General features: G+C 42.7%; 1 protein-coding gene across 1 annotated transcript in view; it reads left to right on the plus strand.

Moving 5' to 3' along the window:
- Positions 1-17,812, plus strand: part of LOC133560717 (collagen alpha-1(XXV) chain) — a 337,729-nt gene that overhangs the window by 164,447 nt on the left and 155,470 nt on the right. The window contains exon 5 of the mRNA XM_061913555.1: positions 12,998-13,013. Coding sequence (XP_061769539.1) covers positions 12,998-13,013 — 16 coding nt within the window. The remainder of the gene's footprint in view (positions 1-12,997; positions 13,014-17,812) is intronic.

Raw genomic sequence — 17,812 nt, forward strand, 5'->3', positions numbered from 1 at the left:
ATGGTTGTGATATAAACAACTTTAACACTTACTAATATGTGCCACGCTGTGAAGCCACACCAAACAAGATTGACAAACACATTTCGGGAGAACATCCTCACAGTAACACAACATAAACGCAACACAACAAATACCCAGAATCCTTTGTATCCGTGACAATTCCTGAATATATTTTACACCCCCGCGCCCCCAACCCCGCCCACCTTACCAACGCACGGGGTGGGGGTAGGTGGGTGGCGGGGTTTGCTGCTAGCGGGGTGTATAAAATAGTCAGGAAGTGTCACAGATACAAAGAATTATGGGTATTTGTTGTGTTGTGTTTATGTTGTGTTACTGTGAGGATTTTCTCCCCGAAATGTGTTTGTCAATCTTGTATTGTGTGGCTTCACAGCGTGGCGCATATTACTAAGAGTGTTAAAATTGTTTATATCACAACCATTAGTGTACTTTGTGTCACCCAGTATGCCTTGCAGTCGTGTGCGTGTCGCTGCGGAAGCCACACACAACATGTTACTGGACTGACAAGCAGATCGTACATGTTGTAGTAGGCGACAAAGCCAATGGTTTCATTGCACGCCCTAATACTTATTATCTGGGTGACTGCCGGCTGTCATTCTAGAAAATAATAACGACTCCTATTGTCTTCTTCGCTTTATGACATGGATCTAAAATGGCTCTTTGAATGGCAAAGGATACCGATCCCAGAACCATGTATATCAAATATTTCCGGATGGATCAACCGCCACCCGCCCGAATCTAATTAAAATCTATTTTTTCGTCATGTCATCTGTCGACCCGCGGTTTATCCGCGGACTCCGCGGATGAGACCGCAAACCGCGCACACCAAATCTGATTTTATTTTTTGCCTTCAAGTGACAGAGAGTTGATTTTTTGCCAGTCTAAACACTCCAAAATGCTTCAAATCTGATCTTTTGGCATCAGATTCAAGCCACATCAGGAGGTAGTCTAAATCTAATTGAATCTGATATTTTCAAATGTGACTTCAGTCTAAACTCAATGCGACCCGAAATTGACTTTCTCATCATCTTTGGGGAAACTTGTTTCGTTGAGCAAAGTCCCTTTGAGAGGACCAAATTTTCGGTGCATCACTTGTCAAGTTAAGTTGAGTTAAAAAATAAAGCTCATGTAGATCCACGCTGATGTCCGTATCCCCTCTACTTAACAGCCATTAAAAGATTACAAACCTCCCAAATAAATTAAACTACATACACTACATTGCCAAAAGTATTTGGACACCTGCCTTGACTCACATATGAACTTGAAGTGCCATCCCATTCCTAACCCATAGGGTTCGGTATGATGTTGGCTGCTTCCTCTTCCAACATGACTGTGCACCAGTGCACAAAGCAAGGTCCATAAAGACATGGATGACAGAGTTGGGTGTGGATGAACTTGACTGGCCTGCACATAGTCCTGACCTGAACCCGATAGAACACATTTGGGATGAATTAGAATGGAGACTGAGAGCCAGGTCTACTCAACCAACATCAGTGTGGGACCTTACCAATGCGATTTTGGAAGAACGGTGGAAAATTCCTAAAAACACACTCAGCAACCTTGTGGACAGCCTTCCCAGGAAAGTTGAAGCTGTAGTACCTGCAAAAGGTGGACCAACATCATATTGAACCCTATGGGTTAGGAATGGGATGGAACTTCAAGTTATGTGAGTCAAGGCATGTGGCCAAATACTTTTGGCAATATCGTGTATATACATCAATCCATACATTATACTATTTTAATTCAATTTCACATAAAAAAAACACTCCTTAGGTCAGTGGTTCTTAACCTTGTTGGAGGTACCGAACCCCACCGGTTTCATGCGAGCATTCACCGAACCCCTCTTTAGTGAAAAAAAAATATATATTTTTTTTCAAATTCAAAACAGACTTATATGTTTTTGGTAACACTTTAGTATGGGGAACATATTCTAAGTAACAAAGACTTAATTTAGAGTTATTTGGTTAGGGTTAGGGTCAGGGTTAGAGGGTTAGGGTTATAATAAGGCCATACCGAATAAGGCATTAATTAGTACTTAATGACTAGTTAAGAGAATGTTACTAATTTGCATGTTAATAAGCAACTAATTAATGGTGAATATGTTCTCCATACTAAAGTGTTACCAATTTTTTTTCCTGGTGCACAAAATGAACCGTGCATGAACATCACCTTGTTCAAACAACAAAACCAAGACAGTGCATAAACTCACAACAAATTACACACCTGCAAATCAGTCAGCTTTTGCCTTACCCGTAATACGCCGATAGGGAGAAGTTTGTATTCACACAAAGAGTCGGGTGTGTTTTGACCTCCGCCGAACCCCTGAGGTCGACTCACCGAACCCCTAGGGTTCGATCGATACCAGGTTAAAAACCACTGCTTTAGGTGTTGCGACTTTTATTTTGTTTTGTCGGACTTCCTCCTGGTCAACTTCCTTAATTTTCACTTTTAATGAGCTGCACTTGCAAGTGACGTTGGGGCCACATTGGGGCCCATGCGCGTTTAAACTGGAGTCCAAAAAAAAATCACATCTCCAGAAAATCTGATTTGGGTCAATTCAGCCTGCAGTGTAAGTGTAGTCCAGGTCTAAATTGACTGTCAAAATTGACCAACTTCTCACTTTATGTCCACTTCATTTGAGATGTGACCCAGTCTGTCCAAAAGGAAGGAAAGCATGGAGTCCCTCAGTTTGATTCCTCACCCAGCTCCTGCTGGGAATGTCCCAACGTCTTGAATTTCTCCACGGGTCCGGTGAAGAAGTTAAGGAGGATCTTTTCCCGAACCAAAAAAAAACCTAACCGTTGAGTCAATATGCACACATTTTAATGGCGTTTCACGTCGCCAGCTTGAAGAGTGTAACACTCACAATTCGAGTGATTGCAAAAAAAAAAAATAATAATTGAAGGAAATGGTTATTGTCTCGCATACAATGACAGGAAGTAACACAGGCTTGTCTAACAGGTAAACTCATTGCATCCGATTGGCTCATAGAGGCGCTTGTCCAATGAACACTTCACTGCATCTTGTAAAATACAGCGCCAGCTGAATCCACAAGTATCTTTTTGTCTTTACTTTGTATTTGTGACTTTTCCACAATGATTAACACATATCTAGTACATTGAATTACAATTAATTTAATCCTTTTAATGCATATATTTTATTCTTTCTAAATGGAAATAATTCTAAGGCTGTCAATTTGGAGACTGGGCTACCCAATACAATGTATTTTTTTTAACTATGAATTCCACATTGGAGGTGACAGGGGCCTCCATATTGGGGATTAGAGAAAAGTCACACATACTGACGTGTTGCTTCCATACTGACATACTTCTTTTTGATGCACACCACCCACTGCAGCATGAACTGGATGTTATCAGAACCCTACCACACAGGGCTGATAATGTTCCAGCCAGCCCACGGGCTGAAGAAAAACAACTGGAGGGAGCCCCTTAAAACCTGTGTTTACCCCAGCGGGTCGTTCGTAAAAAAGTGCATCTCGTTCCAGAAGGAACAAGAACGTGTCTGGGGAAGAAGAAAGGTGACAGACGTGTCACCTGTCATTCCATATATATATATATATATATATATATATATATATATATATATATATACATATATCATGTCTTTCTGAGAAACTCTGTGTTTTTTAACCAACACAATATTCTCGTACAAATTGGTGATTCGCAGATTTTATCTAATCGTACGCCAAAAAAATCACTTGATTAAAGTACAGTGTTTTGCTGAACCAGTGAAGTTGGCATGTTGTGTGATTCTTAAATAAAAACAAAATACAATGATTTTAAGAGACAAGATGTTTAAAGGCCTACTGAAATCCACTACTACCCACCACGCAGTCTGATAGTTTATATATCAATGATGAAATATTAACATTGCAACACATGCCAATACGGCTTTTTTAGTTTACTAAATTGCAATTTTAAATTTCCCGGGAGTTTCATCTTGGAAACGTCGTGTAATGATGACGTGTACGCAGGACGTCACACGTTTTTAGGAAGTATGAGCGCTACGCACACACAGGTAAATGTCATCTGCTGTAACGGCATAATTACACAGTATTTTGGAGATCTGTGTTGCTGAATCTTTTGCAATTTGTTCAATTTATATTGGAGAAGTCACAGTAGAAAGATGGAGTTGGGAATCTTTAGCCTTTAGCCACACAAACACACAGTGATTCCTTGTTTAAAATTCCCGGAGCTGAAACTTCACTATGGATCAGAGCGCGGTCAAGCAGACATGAATCCCAACCGAATGTCAAACAGCAGGTTTTGGTGAGAAAATTGTGGTTAAAAAGTCGCCACTTACCGGATATCAGCTGAGCTTGTGTCGTCCATAAAGCTGCCGTCGACACCCGTGAGACATTGGCGTCAAGACACCCGTGGACAAACACCTCCGACTATCAGGTAATATTAAACTCACTAAAACACTAGCAACACAATAGAAAGATAAGGGATTTCCCAGAATTATCCTCGTAAATGTGTTTAAAAACATCGGAATCCGTCCCAATGCTATCGCGTTTTTTTTTTTTTTTCTTGTCCGTCGCTATCAATATCCTCAAACACGAATCTTTCATCCTCGCTCAAATTAATGGGGAAATTGTCGTTTTCTCGGTCTGAATAACTGTTTTTGTTGGAGGCTCCCATTAAAAACAATGTGAATATGTGAGGAGCCATCAACATGTGACGTGATCGTCTGCGACTTCCGGTAAAGGCGAGGCTTTTTCAGGAAGTCCCAAAAGTGGCGAACTTTATCGTCGATTTTCTCTACTAAATCCTTGCAGCAAAAATATGGCAATATCGCGAAATGATCAAGTATGACACATAGAATGGACCTGCTATCCCCGTTTGAATAAGAAAATCTCATTTCAGTAGGCCTTTAATGTTTGAACTGAGAAACTTATTTCTCAGCGTTTCTGGGTGTTGATAAATGGATTTCTCTTTGCATAGTAGAGTTATAACCTGCACTTACAGATGAACTGTAGTTACTGACGGTGGTTTTCTGAAGTGTTCCTGAGCCCAAGTGGTCATATCCTTTACACACTGATGTCGCTTTTTGATGCAGTACCGCAATATAATCACTGCATACATGCAGTGATTTCTCCAGATTTTCTAAACCTTTTGATGATATTACGGACCGTAGATGATGAAATGCCTAAACTCCTTGCAATAGCTCGTTGAGAAATGTTGTTCTTAAACTGTTCGACAATTTGCTCACACATTTGTTCACAAAGGGATGACCCTTGCCCAATCTTTGTTTGTGAATGGTGTTTTTGTACACAATCACGGCATCCACCTGTTCCCAATTAGCCTGTTCACCTGTGGGATGTTCCAAATAAGTGTTTGATGAGCATTCCTCAACTTTATCAGTCTTGTTGGCCACTTGTGGCAGCTTATTTTCAAACACACTATTCCGGTTCAAACTGTGTAGAGTAGGCCTACTACTCGACTGTATTTAAGTGTTCGTCATTTTGGTGGCACTTGGAGAGCCAATGGTTTTCTGAGGTGGTACTTGTTGAAAGAAGTTTGAGAACCACTGGCTTAGTACACTTCAAACCGGGCAACAGCAGCTAGTGCACCCCAAAGACCGGACACCCCACTCCCAGAAAAACAATTTTGTGTATGCTAACAAGGGCAGTGACAAATGCACTGATTTATATATTGGGCAAACAAAACAGCTACTGAGCAGGTGCACTCTTCTGGTCAAGACTCAGCTGTCAAGATACACTTTGAGGAAAAAACAGATTTATTTTGTGGACAAAAATGTACACATTCTGGACAGGCAAGATGGTTGCTAGCCACCTGTGTCAAGGCTGGAAAAACAAACCAGAACGGAGGATGTGTTTGTGACACCCTCCTAAGAGATTCGATAATTTAGCCTCAAACAAATATCAGGACATAGCAAACACTTTTGGATTTCAGGTTCTCCCTTGACCACTGATAACACTGAATGGAATGCTAACGAGGGTGATTCCATCCTAACGACTACTGGCGTACTGGCAGAGGTCTTTTAACAATACGGCATTGCTGACAAGGGAGATTACACTCTGACAGCTGTTGTGTTGACAGAGGTGTCCTTTGCCATTTAACAGCTGTTCTGCACCATAATAAAGCACAACCATTCTTGTTTGGGCATGCGCCCTCCTCCTCTTTAGACGATGCATAGTTCGGGTTTTGGCACCATAACGCTCAGACTAGATCTGACCAATCTCAGGCCCCGTTTACCCTCTATCCAGGGTAAATCCCACCTAGCTTTATCCTTGTCTACACACGCACAATGGCTGGGAAAATGTGCACGTTATAGTCACTTCCAGTGTTGCTTCGTGTGCAAGTTCTTAAAATAAATTGAGCTTATCTGAACAATATCCAGTGTTGTGGTATTTCAATTAACTGGAATCCGGTGTGCTGTGGGGCCCTATTGTAGTGAATCACACTTGAGCCATCATAAATTGATCATATCTTTATCGGACACGAAAGTACACAATGTGACAAAGGACATTTTACATCAATCAATCTAGGGATCTAGATACTGTATCTGGTCAGGACACTCCTCACTCTGTTGCCTTCACCTTCATTGTCCATTCGTTTTTCGTGACTTCATATACTCTGGACCTAGACGTTGACTCTGTTTCATACATGGCGGACAATAACTGATACAGTCTGCTTTGCCAGTCCAAAAGGATCCACAGTTTTCCAAAGTGTTCCCTTGACGGCCAGGTAATACAAGCCCACGGTACCTTTTTTATCACATCCACGGGAGCCCGCATTCTTGTTGTCTCTCCTTCGACAAATAAGTAGAATCACAGCTGACTTCGACATTCCAAAGTTTTCTTGCCGTCTGAGAATTGTTGTATCCCAAATAGCTGCAATCGCTTTCTCTTAAGGTATTCATGTCTGATTTCCACAAGCGTCTGTACATGTAGAAGAACGAGAAACACCGGCATGTCTGGATGACTCGCCTCCATATTATCCAGTCGTTAGCTCGGAGCTATGTAACCGCTTTGTTATGAAGATGGCTGTAGCACATTCTTTCTGACGTCACTTCCTGTGTGGGATGCGGTTTTTCTGGCGTCACTTACTTTCCGAACACAGTTTGTAAACGATCACTGAGTCCATACAAAGCTAAGATCCGCCGATTCAAGAAACTCACGGCGCACTTACTTAAATTAACCGAGGAGTGGAACCTTAAACGGTGGTTTAGTGTGGCTGAAATGTAGCTTAAGGTAATTAATTATCTTTTTAAGTGGTTATCCGGCTTAGTGTAGACATAGTCTCATCATGTCTTGATAATTCAATGACCCGGATGAATGAGAATATAAATCAATCAATTATCCATCCATCCATTTTCTACCGCTTATTCCCTTTCGGGGTCGCGGGGGGCGCTGGCGCCTATCTCAGCTACAATCGGGCGGAAGGCAATTAATCAAACTTTATTTATAAAGCGCTTTTAAAATAAAAGAAAATGCCACACAAAATACTTAACAAAGTTAAAAACAATACCCCAATGACCCATATCCCTATTATCACATACGTACACACGGATACAGATACCAAACACAAACACACAAACACACACACACACACACACACACACACACACACACACACACAACATATACACGTATGCAACAATATGGACAAATGATTGCATGACTGAGTACAGAGGAGACATGTGAGTAAACACTATCACAGGAGCCATCTGCACCAGGAGGTCATCAGACCATGTCAACCAGGTTGCTGACACAAAAGTGACCCCACAAGCACGACCGATAACCCCTGAGGCAGATGGCTCATCTGAGGAACAATGGAAAATAAAAATAATACAACTTGTAAAATAGTAAGAACCATGTGTAGAAATAAATAATAAAATACAAGTAAGACGATAACTGTAAAATAAAAATAAAAAAATAATAAAATTGTTGCGATCTGCTGCTCAGATCTTCACGTGTTTGTTTTTTCATTCTCAGTCTGACCCGTTTATTTCCTGTTTTTGTCCATCACTATGGTTACACATCAGTCCACCTGTTAGTCTCGCCCCGCACACCTGCTACTAATTTTCACCCTCCTATTTAAGCTCACCTTTTCTGTTTACTCATTCTCGGATCCTAATTTGCCCACGCGCATCAGTGACGACTCTCATCATTCGTATGTATTTTCTCGCTAGCTCTCACGCCAAGCCACTTTATTGTCTAGCTTTCATGCTAAATGTTTTGTTTACTCTTTTGTGTCCTCGTACCAAGTTCTAGTTTTCCTTGTTTTATCCTAGCTTTCACGCTAGCGTCTTTTGTTTACTTTTTCTCTTTACACCAGTATTTTTGTTCATAGACTTTTGTTATTAAATACCCTTTATCTTACCTATGCTGTGTTCTGCTTCGACGCATCCACGGGAAAACCACACCGGCATTACAATGCCGAAGAAGAGTCATCACAGTAGGATCCGAGCATCAAGTTGTTTTTCCGCGTCGAAACCACGGGAGGAACCCTTCGACTTAGGGTTGTGGTTGGAGCTCGTGGCTTGGGAGCAGGAAAGACTCGACTGTGGGCCTGAAGTCTCCTCCGAAGCCGTTCGCGCTGCCCCGAAGAAGCGGGGGGTCCAGTGGAGAGGTCCCCCGCGCGGCAGTAATGTTCCAGCACCACTTATTCCTCCCCATGGACACAGCAAGTTTCACCCCGTCCAGGATTCACCCGTCATTACCGGTAATCCTGCTTGTTTTTTTTCAAATCATTCCTTAAGCTGCCATGACACTTTTTCTGACACAAGCAATGACGTCATTTGGGGAACGCCCACCGGTGACGCAACACCGGCCTCTGTTGATGACATTTTTTCAGAAGATTTTTTTATTGTGGACGATATATCTCAGCCATTTTCCAAAAACTTGGACAGTAATAATACTTTCACACAGTATCAGGACATTTATATTGATTCTAGTCACCCTCAGGATATTGTTAATTGTCAAGATCAGCCTCCCATTACTTTGGCCCCGCCCACATCTCAGCCTATTTCACGTCCTACCCCTACGTCACCTGATTTTGAAACTGACCTAGAAAAATATAGTCCTGCCTGGATGGACGAGTGGTACAGGAGAGTTTTGATTGAACTGGAGCTGGAGGAGAAATTTCTTGCTGCTCAGAACAATCCTCTCCTCATACAGACTAATGGGGTGGAGTCTGCCCTCCTCCAAACCTCCCACCGCCCGCCCTTACGGTCAGCCTCTATCCAACGGGACCCCGTCTGGAATCCGGGTCTCGAGGGGAGGGCCAGTATTACTACTAAGCCTCCTAGACCTCCACCACCGGTGTTCACCCCTGTTAAACCTGTTAAGCCACTACGGCCTCCTAGACCTCCTCCACCGGTGTTCTCCCCGGTCAAGTCACGCCCTCTTAGACCTCCTCCACCTGTGTTCCGTCCGTGCCCTAGTTCTAGTTTTAGTCACAGTCTCTCTCAGAGTTCGAGTCCCAGCCTTCTTCGTAGCCCATGCTCTAGTCCTACTCGTAGACCGACTTGTAGACTGAGTCGTAGTCCAAGTCCTGGTCCGAGTTTCCGTTCTGATTCTAGTTGTAGTCCTAGTCTTTCTCGCACTCATCATAGTCCTAGTCCTGCTCACAGCCAGTCCCCTAGTTCTCCTCGGCAGACCCCTGTGCCTGCTCCTCGGCTGAAGCCGACTCCTGCTCCTCGGCTGAAGCCGACTCCTGCTCCTCGGCTGAAGCCGACTCCTGCTCCTCGGCTGAAGCCGACTCCTGCTCCTCGGCTGAAGCCGACTCCTGCTCCTCGGCTGAAGCCGACTCCTGCTCCTCGGCTGAAGCCGACACCGGCTCCTCGGCTGAAGCCGACACCGGCTCCTCGGCTGAAGCCGACACCTGCTCCTCGGCTGAAGCCGACACCTGCTCCCAGTCTGGTTCTCACGCCAGCACTTGACTCTCGCCTGGTTTTCACACCAGAAAATGTTTCTAGCCTTGTTCTCACGCCAGGTTCAGACTCTAAACTGGTTCTCACGCCAGCACAAACTCCAAGGCTGGAGCCCACTCTAGCACCAGTTCCTAAGCTGGAGCCCACACCAGCGTCGACGACGGGGCTGGAGCCCACACCAGCGTCGACGACGGGGCTGGAGCCCACACCAGCGTCGACGACGGGGCTGGAGCCCACACCAGCGTCGACGACGGGGCTGGAGCCCACACCAGCGTCGACGACGGGGCTGGAGCCCACACCAGCGTCGACGACGGGGCTGGAGCCCACACCAGCACCTCCGACGACTCCTGCGGCTCCCAGGCCGCCTCCGACGACTCCTGCGGCTCCCAGGCCGCCTCCGACGACTCCTGCGGCTCCCAGGCCGCCTCCGACGACTCCTGCGGCTCCCAGGCCGCCTCCGACGACTCCTGCGGCTCCCAGGCCGCCTCCGACGACTCCTGCGGCTCCCAGGCCGCCTCCGACGACTTCTTCGGCTGCAGCACCCGCATCATCCTCGCCAGCTGCACTCGGGCCTGCTTTGGCTGCAGTCCCCGCACCCTCGTCTGCTGCTTCCAAGCCTGCTGGGATTTCGGTGCTGAGGCGTCGTCCACCACGTCGACCACGGGCGTGGCCTCTGCGAGGTCATCCTCCTCGCCAGATACTCCCTCCTCCATGTCGGCCACGGATGTGGCCGTGCCCGGGTCGTCCGCCTCGCCGGGCACCTCATCCTGCGAGGCGGCCACTAATGTGGCCTTTTCGAGGTCGCCCGCCAAAACTTTTTCGGCAGCAGCGTTCCACCCGCCGCCGCCACATGATGTGTCCTCGGTGGATTCGGGGACATGCGATCTGGCGACCCTCCACCGTGGACTCCCTCCGCCCTCCCTTCGTTTGTGAACTTTCTGGTTTTGGGGAGGGGGTTCAAGTTTTGTTTGTTTTTTAAGACATCTGGTATCTGTCTTTTGTTGGGGGGGAATACTGTTGCGATCTGCTGCTCAGATCTTCACGTGTTTGTTTTTTCATTCTCAGTCTGACCCGTTTATTTCCTGTTTTTGTCCATCACTATGGTTACACATCAGTCCACCTGTTAGTCTCGCCCCGCACACCTGCTACTAATTTTCACCCTCCTATTTAAGCTCACCTTTTCTGTTTACTCATTCTCGGATCCTAATTTGCCCACGCGCATCAGTGACGACTCTCATCATTCGTATGTATTTTCTCGCTAGCTCTCACGCCAAGCCACTTTATTGTCTAGCTTTCATGCTAAATGTTTTGTTTACTCTTTTGTGTCCTCGTACCAAGTTCTAGTTTTCCTTGTTTTATCCTAGCTTTCACGCTAGCGTCTTTTGTTTACTTTTTCTCTTTACACCAGTATTTTTGTTCATAGACTTTTGTTATTAAATACCCTTTATCTTACCTATGCTGTGTTCTGCTTCGACGCATCCACGGGAAAACCACACCGGCATTACAATGCCGAAGAAGAGTCATCACAAAAATAAACATAAAAAAATATATACATACCTCCAAAGACATGCACCTGGGGATAGGTTGATTGGCAACACTAAATTGGCCTTAGATTGTGAGTGTGAATGTTGTCTGTCTATCTGTGTTGGCCCTGCGATGAGGTGGAGACTTGTCCAGGGTGTACCCCGCCTTCCGCCCGATTGTAGCTGAGATAGGCGCCAGCGCCCCCCGTGAGCCCGAAAGGGAATAGGCGGTGGAAAATGGATGGATGGATAGTAAATAATAATAAGTGGAACTATATAAAATATTGCATGACTAATAGGATAAAAAGTGAAATACAAAAGACTTCAATAAAATAATTAATATTAGGTAAAAGCCAAATCAAAAAGATGGGTCCTAAGCCTGCTCTTAAAAACATGAACGTTCTCCGCAACCCTGTGGTCCTCCGGCCATCTGTTCCATAAATGGGGGCCATAATGGTGGAAAGATGCCATCCCGTGATTTTGTGTCCTGACTTTTGGAATAATTAGGAGATGAGTGCTGGAGGATCTCAGGGCCTGGGAAGGTTCATAGGGTAAAAGCAAATCTGAAAGATAAAAAGGCCCCATACCATTAAAAATAAATTTATAAACCATAAGAAGAACCTTAAAATTGATCCTGAAACACACAGGGAGCCAATGCAGATATTTAAAAACTGGTGTAATGTGAGCCCGCTTTCTGGTCTTCGCACGTGCAGCTGAATTTCCATATGCACGAGCCATACCTATCTAAGAATGTATAGTGTAGTTTATTTTGGGATTGATGAGCTGTCGCCATATCCCGCTGCCTGTTCAGACTATTGACAGTGCCCTCAGTGTCATCCTGATTAAGTGTAGGGAGTAAATCAGGTGAGTCGCTTCCTCGCTCCACTTTTCCGACCGCGAGCTGCTTCACGTGTCCTCTCCTGCCTTAAGTCACGTCTCCATCATCTCATAACCCTAACCAGGTGCTCTTTATGATTGCAAATGTGACAGTGAAGGTCACCTTCAGCATCAGGAAGTAATTACCTTCAGCTCGAATATGTTATTTCCCTTACCACGGCGTCGACACGTCATGACACATAAATCGGCTGGTTTTGATGTGCAGTTTATCTCCTGCTGCTGTCAGGATTTATTATTTCTAATGTAGCTTGCGAGAGGTCTGAGGTGTTCCGTTGGATCAAAATGCGAGAGAACTCCTGGCCTGCAGGCCCTCACCTTCTCCAGGTGCTTATTTGCTGTCAACACCCGCCGCCCTGAGGACCGTTTTGTTACTTTCCTGCGTACACACAACCGTATTAATGTTATGTAGCTGCAAGGAGCATACAGGCAAGCCTTTAAAAAAGCGCTAGAAGTCGTCGTCAGGGATGCCAGCGCTCCACGGCAAGCTGATTGGATCCATGTGGACTCCCAAACTGATGGCAGGCCGCTTTGCTGGCTGGCTTCCTCCAAATAAGGAGGCAGGCGCTGGTGTGATGGATGGGCTCACTGGACCTGGACACGCTCACCGGGTCACTGTGATGACAAGGACTACAAAGCAGGTCCAACCGGGTCCAGATTGCTCACATTGTTTTTTTGTGTGTTTTTGGACGGGCCAAAACCACAAGGAGGATTTTGCTCATGTCCCTAGCAACTACAGCAACACTGGCACACTTGTATCCATTTGTGGGAAAATAAAGAACATATTTTCTGTATTTTATGCACATAATCCATTCAATAGATGGATGACAATACAGAAAAAAAAAAGTCAAATGATTGCAGTTAATAACCTCAATAAACACCACAAGCCGTTTTAGGGCACATTTAAGTATTGTGAGCAATGATATAAGTGTAAAAATAAATCATTGTTTAATTAAAGTCGGTGGTGTATTTTATCTAAAACTGTTCAGCCCTAGCAGATTTATATTGTTTTGTTTTTTTCAATTATTAATAGAGATCTCTGATAATATCGGACTGCCGAAATTATCGGCCGATAAATGCTTTAAAGTGTAATATCAGGAATTACCGGTATTGGTTTCAAAAAGTAGAATTGATTACTTTTTAAAACGCCGCTGTACGGAGTGGTACACGGACGTAGGGAGAAGTACAGAGTGCCAATAAACCTTAAAGGCCTACTGAAATGAGATGTTCTTATTTAAACGGGGATAGCAGGTCCATTCTAAGTGTCATACTTGATCATTTCGCGATATTGCCATATTTTTTCTGAAAGGATTTAGTAGAGAACATCCACGATAAAGTTCGCAACTGGAGAAAAGCCCTGCCTCTACCGGAAGTCACAGACGATGACGTCACACGTGTGGGGGCTCCTCACATATTTAGTTTATAATGGGAGCCTCCAACAAAAAGTGCTATTCGGACCGAGAAAACGACAATTTCCCCATTAATTTGAGAGAGGATGAAAGATTTGTGTTTGAGGTTTCTGATAGAGACGGACTAGAAAGAAAAAAAAAACGCAATTGCAATCGCGTTGCAATGAGTTGGATTCATATGTTTTTAGAGACATTTACTGGGATAATTCTGGGAAATCCCTTATCTTTCTATTGTGTTGCTGGTGTTTTAGTAAGTTTAACAGTACCTGATAGTCGGAAGTGTGCGTCCACGGCCGGATGTTGACGCGCAGTGTCTCGGGGAAGTCGACGGCAACTGTATGGACGGCACAAGCTCAGCTGATATCCGGTAAGAGCTGACTTTTTAACCACAATTTTCTCACCGAAACCTGCTGTTTGACAAGTGGTCGAGATCCATGTCCGCTGTGATCCATAGTAAAGTTTCAACTCCGTGAATTTTAAACAAGGAATCACCTTGTGTTTGAGTGGCTAAAGGTTAAAGCTTCCCAACTCCATCTTGCTACTTTGACTTTTCCAATATTAATTGAACAAATTGCAAAAGATTCAGCAACAAAGATCTCCAAAATACTGTGTAATTATGCCGTTAAAGCAGACGACTTTTAGCTGTGTGTGTGCGCAGCGCTCATTCTTCCTAAATTCCTGTGACGTCTTGCGTACACATCATCATTACACGGCGTTTTCAAGACGAAACTCCCGGGAAATTTAAAACTGCAATTTAGTAAACTAAAAAGGTCGTATTGGCATGTGTTGCAATGTTAATATTTCATCATTGATATATAAACTATCAGACTGCGTGGTGGGTAGTAGTGGATTTCAGTAGGCCATTAAAGGCATTACCTTTAAGGTTTATTATTACATAATATCCACGGCTTTTCACACACACACACGCAAGTGAATGCAAGGCATACTTGGTCAACAGCCATACAGGTCACACTGAGGGTGGCCGTATAAACAACTTTAACACTGTTACAAATATGCGACACAATATGAACCTACACCAAACAAGAATGACAAACACATTTTGGGAGAACATCCGCACCATAACACAACATAAACACAACAGAAAAAACACCCTGCCCCCCTTCCAGCACTACCTCTTCCGGGACGCTACAATATGTCCGCCATGGAGCCAGGAAAGGCAAGGCAAGGCAGCCTTGTTTATATAGCACATTTACAAAAAAAAATTAAATTGGACCAAAGTGCTTTAGAGGTTAAAAAGCATAGAGCAAAAAAATATAAAGAACATAAACAGACTGGAAGATCGTGTGTTCAAACCCCCCAGCCGAGTTATACCACAGACTATGAAAATGGGACCCATTACCTCCCTGCTTGGCACTCAGCATCAAGGGTTGGAATTGGGGGTTAAATCACCAAAATGATTCCCGAGTGCGGCAACCGCTGCTGCTCACTGCTCCCCTCACCTCCCAGGGTGTGAACATAGGGATGGGTCAAATGCAGAATGCAATTTCACCACACCTAGTGTGTGTGTGAGACTATCGGTGTACTTTAACTTTGACTTATTAGTTAATTAAATTGTTTTTATAATTGGCGGATGCCTTATAAAATAATATGAAATAATACAAATATCTTAAAATATGTAAAAATGTTAATCTATTGTCTACTGCTTGTCCTTCTCGGGGTCACTCGGGGGTTTGGAGCCTGTTCCAGCTGCATGAAGGCGGAGTACACCCTGGACAAGTCACCATCTTATTGCAGGGCCAACACAGACAACATTCACACTCACATTCACACAATGTCTTGAAATAAATGAGAATGTAGAAATTTAATATATTTAGTACAAAATATAAAAGGGTCACAAAACAAAATAAAAAGACACTCATTTACAAAATCCCCTGAAGAGCAGAGAAACCTGCGAAACAGGCTTGTCGATATGAAATAACCTCAGTATTTTTTCCTGACCTAACATATACTGCTCTACCCTGGTGTTGAGCACTGTATAATGGATAAACCACAGAAACCTTGAGTATATATAGTACAGGCCATAAGTTTGGACACACCTTCTCATTCAATGCATTTTCTTTATTTTCATGAATGTTATAGTCTCGTTTCTTCAAAATAGCCACCCTTTGCTCTGATTACTTTTTTGCACACTCTTGGCATTCTCTCGATGGGCTTTAAGAGGTAGTCACCTGAAATGGTTTTCACTTCACTGGTGTGCTTGAAGCTCATCGAGAGAATGCCAAGAGTGTGCAAATCAGTATTCAGAGCAAAGGTTGGCTATTTTGAAGAAACTACAAACATAAAACATGTTTTCAGTTATTTTACCTTTTTTTGTTAAGTACATAAATCCACATGTGTTCATTCATAGTTGTGAGGCCTTCAGTGACAATTTACAATGTAAATAGTCATGAACATAAAGAAAACACATGGAATTACAAACTGTTTACAAACCTTTGGCCTGTACTGTGTGTATATATATATATATATATATATATATATATATATATATATATATATATATATATATATATATATATATATGTACAGTATATATGTATATAATGTATATATATATATATATACATAATATATATATATATATATTTAAACATTTTTATACACAAATATATATTTTGCATTCATATAAATATATATTTTGAATTCATATAAATATAATATAACATATAAAAATGTTCATAAAAACAAATGGAAAAAAAATTGCCATTAACTTAAAAAATTTACCAATAAATAAACGATGACCCCTAAGGGAATAAGCGGTAGAAAATGGATGGATGTCTTATTTCCTATTGTTTACTTTATTTTACATTCATATAAATTCTATATTTATTAGGCTTCAAATGCATATCATTTTAGCACCTCTTTTTTATTTTTTTTAGAAATAAAAAAAAATGATGATAATCTTTAAGCACATATGTTGATTGGCAGGTTATATAACAAATAGAATGAGTCCAACAAAGCTATACCTCTGTTTTAGTATAAGCAATAGTCTAGCATTAAAATGACTTTCCAAATAGTCCTTCATATTCACTTTGTACTATTCAGACCAGCTAATGGCGCTTAAAACGGCGGTGACACTTGACCAAAGCACACAAAATTAAGGTAAAAACAGCTTGTTATTGCGTATGAAAGCATTTCTTTGTGTCATGTGGTTTTATTAGGCATCATTTAGTCCCTGGCACTAATATGAAGTGAAGGCAGTAACATTGTCCTGGTTTAAAGCTGGGATTCTCTCTGTGGTTTTGGCCTTTTATATTTTCCTGCTTTTTTATTTTTTATTTTATTTTTATTTTTTTGTAAAAGGGGTAAAATGTTTTATTTTTAAACATCAACAGCATGTTCGGTCCATTACAGGAGACAGCGGTCACGGTTTGGCTGCGACCGAGTGAGACGAGAAGCTAGATTTGTATCTGGATGGGAACAGCAGCATAATCGCTAGCATCCCGTCATAAAAGTCACATGACCCCAGACAGGAAGACACTCGGTTACAAGTCACCCCACAATTTCCCAGCAAAAAGCAGCAGAAGATTTCACATCAATTTGTCATTTTTCTTCTTTACCAACGCTCATTTGTATTTTGATAATAATAACTTGAACAATTGTTTGATAGTGATTGATGTTTAGTTTGCATTCACTTGTAAAGAACATAATGTCATGGCTGTCTTCAGTTTCCAATCATTTCTACAACTCTTATTTTTTTGTGTTATAGTGAATAGAGCACATACTTGTTGGTCACAAAAAAATCATTCATGAAGTTTAGTTCTTTTATGAATTTATTATGAGTCTACTGAGAATGTGACCAAATCTATTGGGTCAAAAGTATACATACAGCAATTTTAATATTTGTTTCCATGTCCCTTGGCAAGTTTCACTGCAATAAGGTTCTTTTGGTAGCCATCCACAAGCTTCTGGTTGAATTGTTGACCACTCATCTTGACAAAATCAGTGGAGTTCAGCTAAATGTGTTGGTTTTCTGACATGTACTTGTTTCTTCAGCATTGTCCACACGTTTGAGTCAGGACTTCCAAA

This window comes from Nerophis ophidion, linkage group LG10 (genome assembly GCF_033978795.1).
Source record: "Nerophis ophidion isolate RoL-2023_Sa linkage group LG10, RoL_Noph_v1.0, whole genome shotgun sequence".
In the NCBI taxonomy this organism is placed as follows: domain Eukaryota; kingdom Metazoa; phylum Chordata; class Actinopteri; order Syngnathiformes; family Syngnathidae; genus Nerophis; species Nerophis ophidion.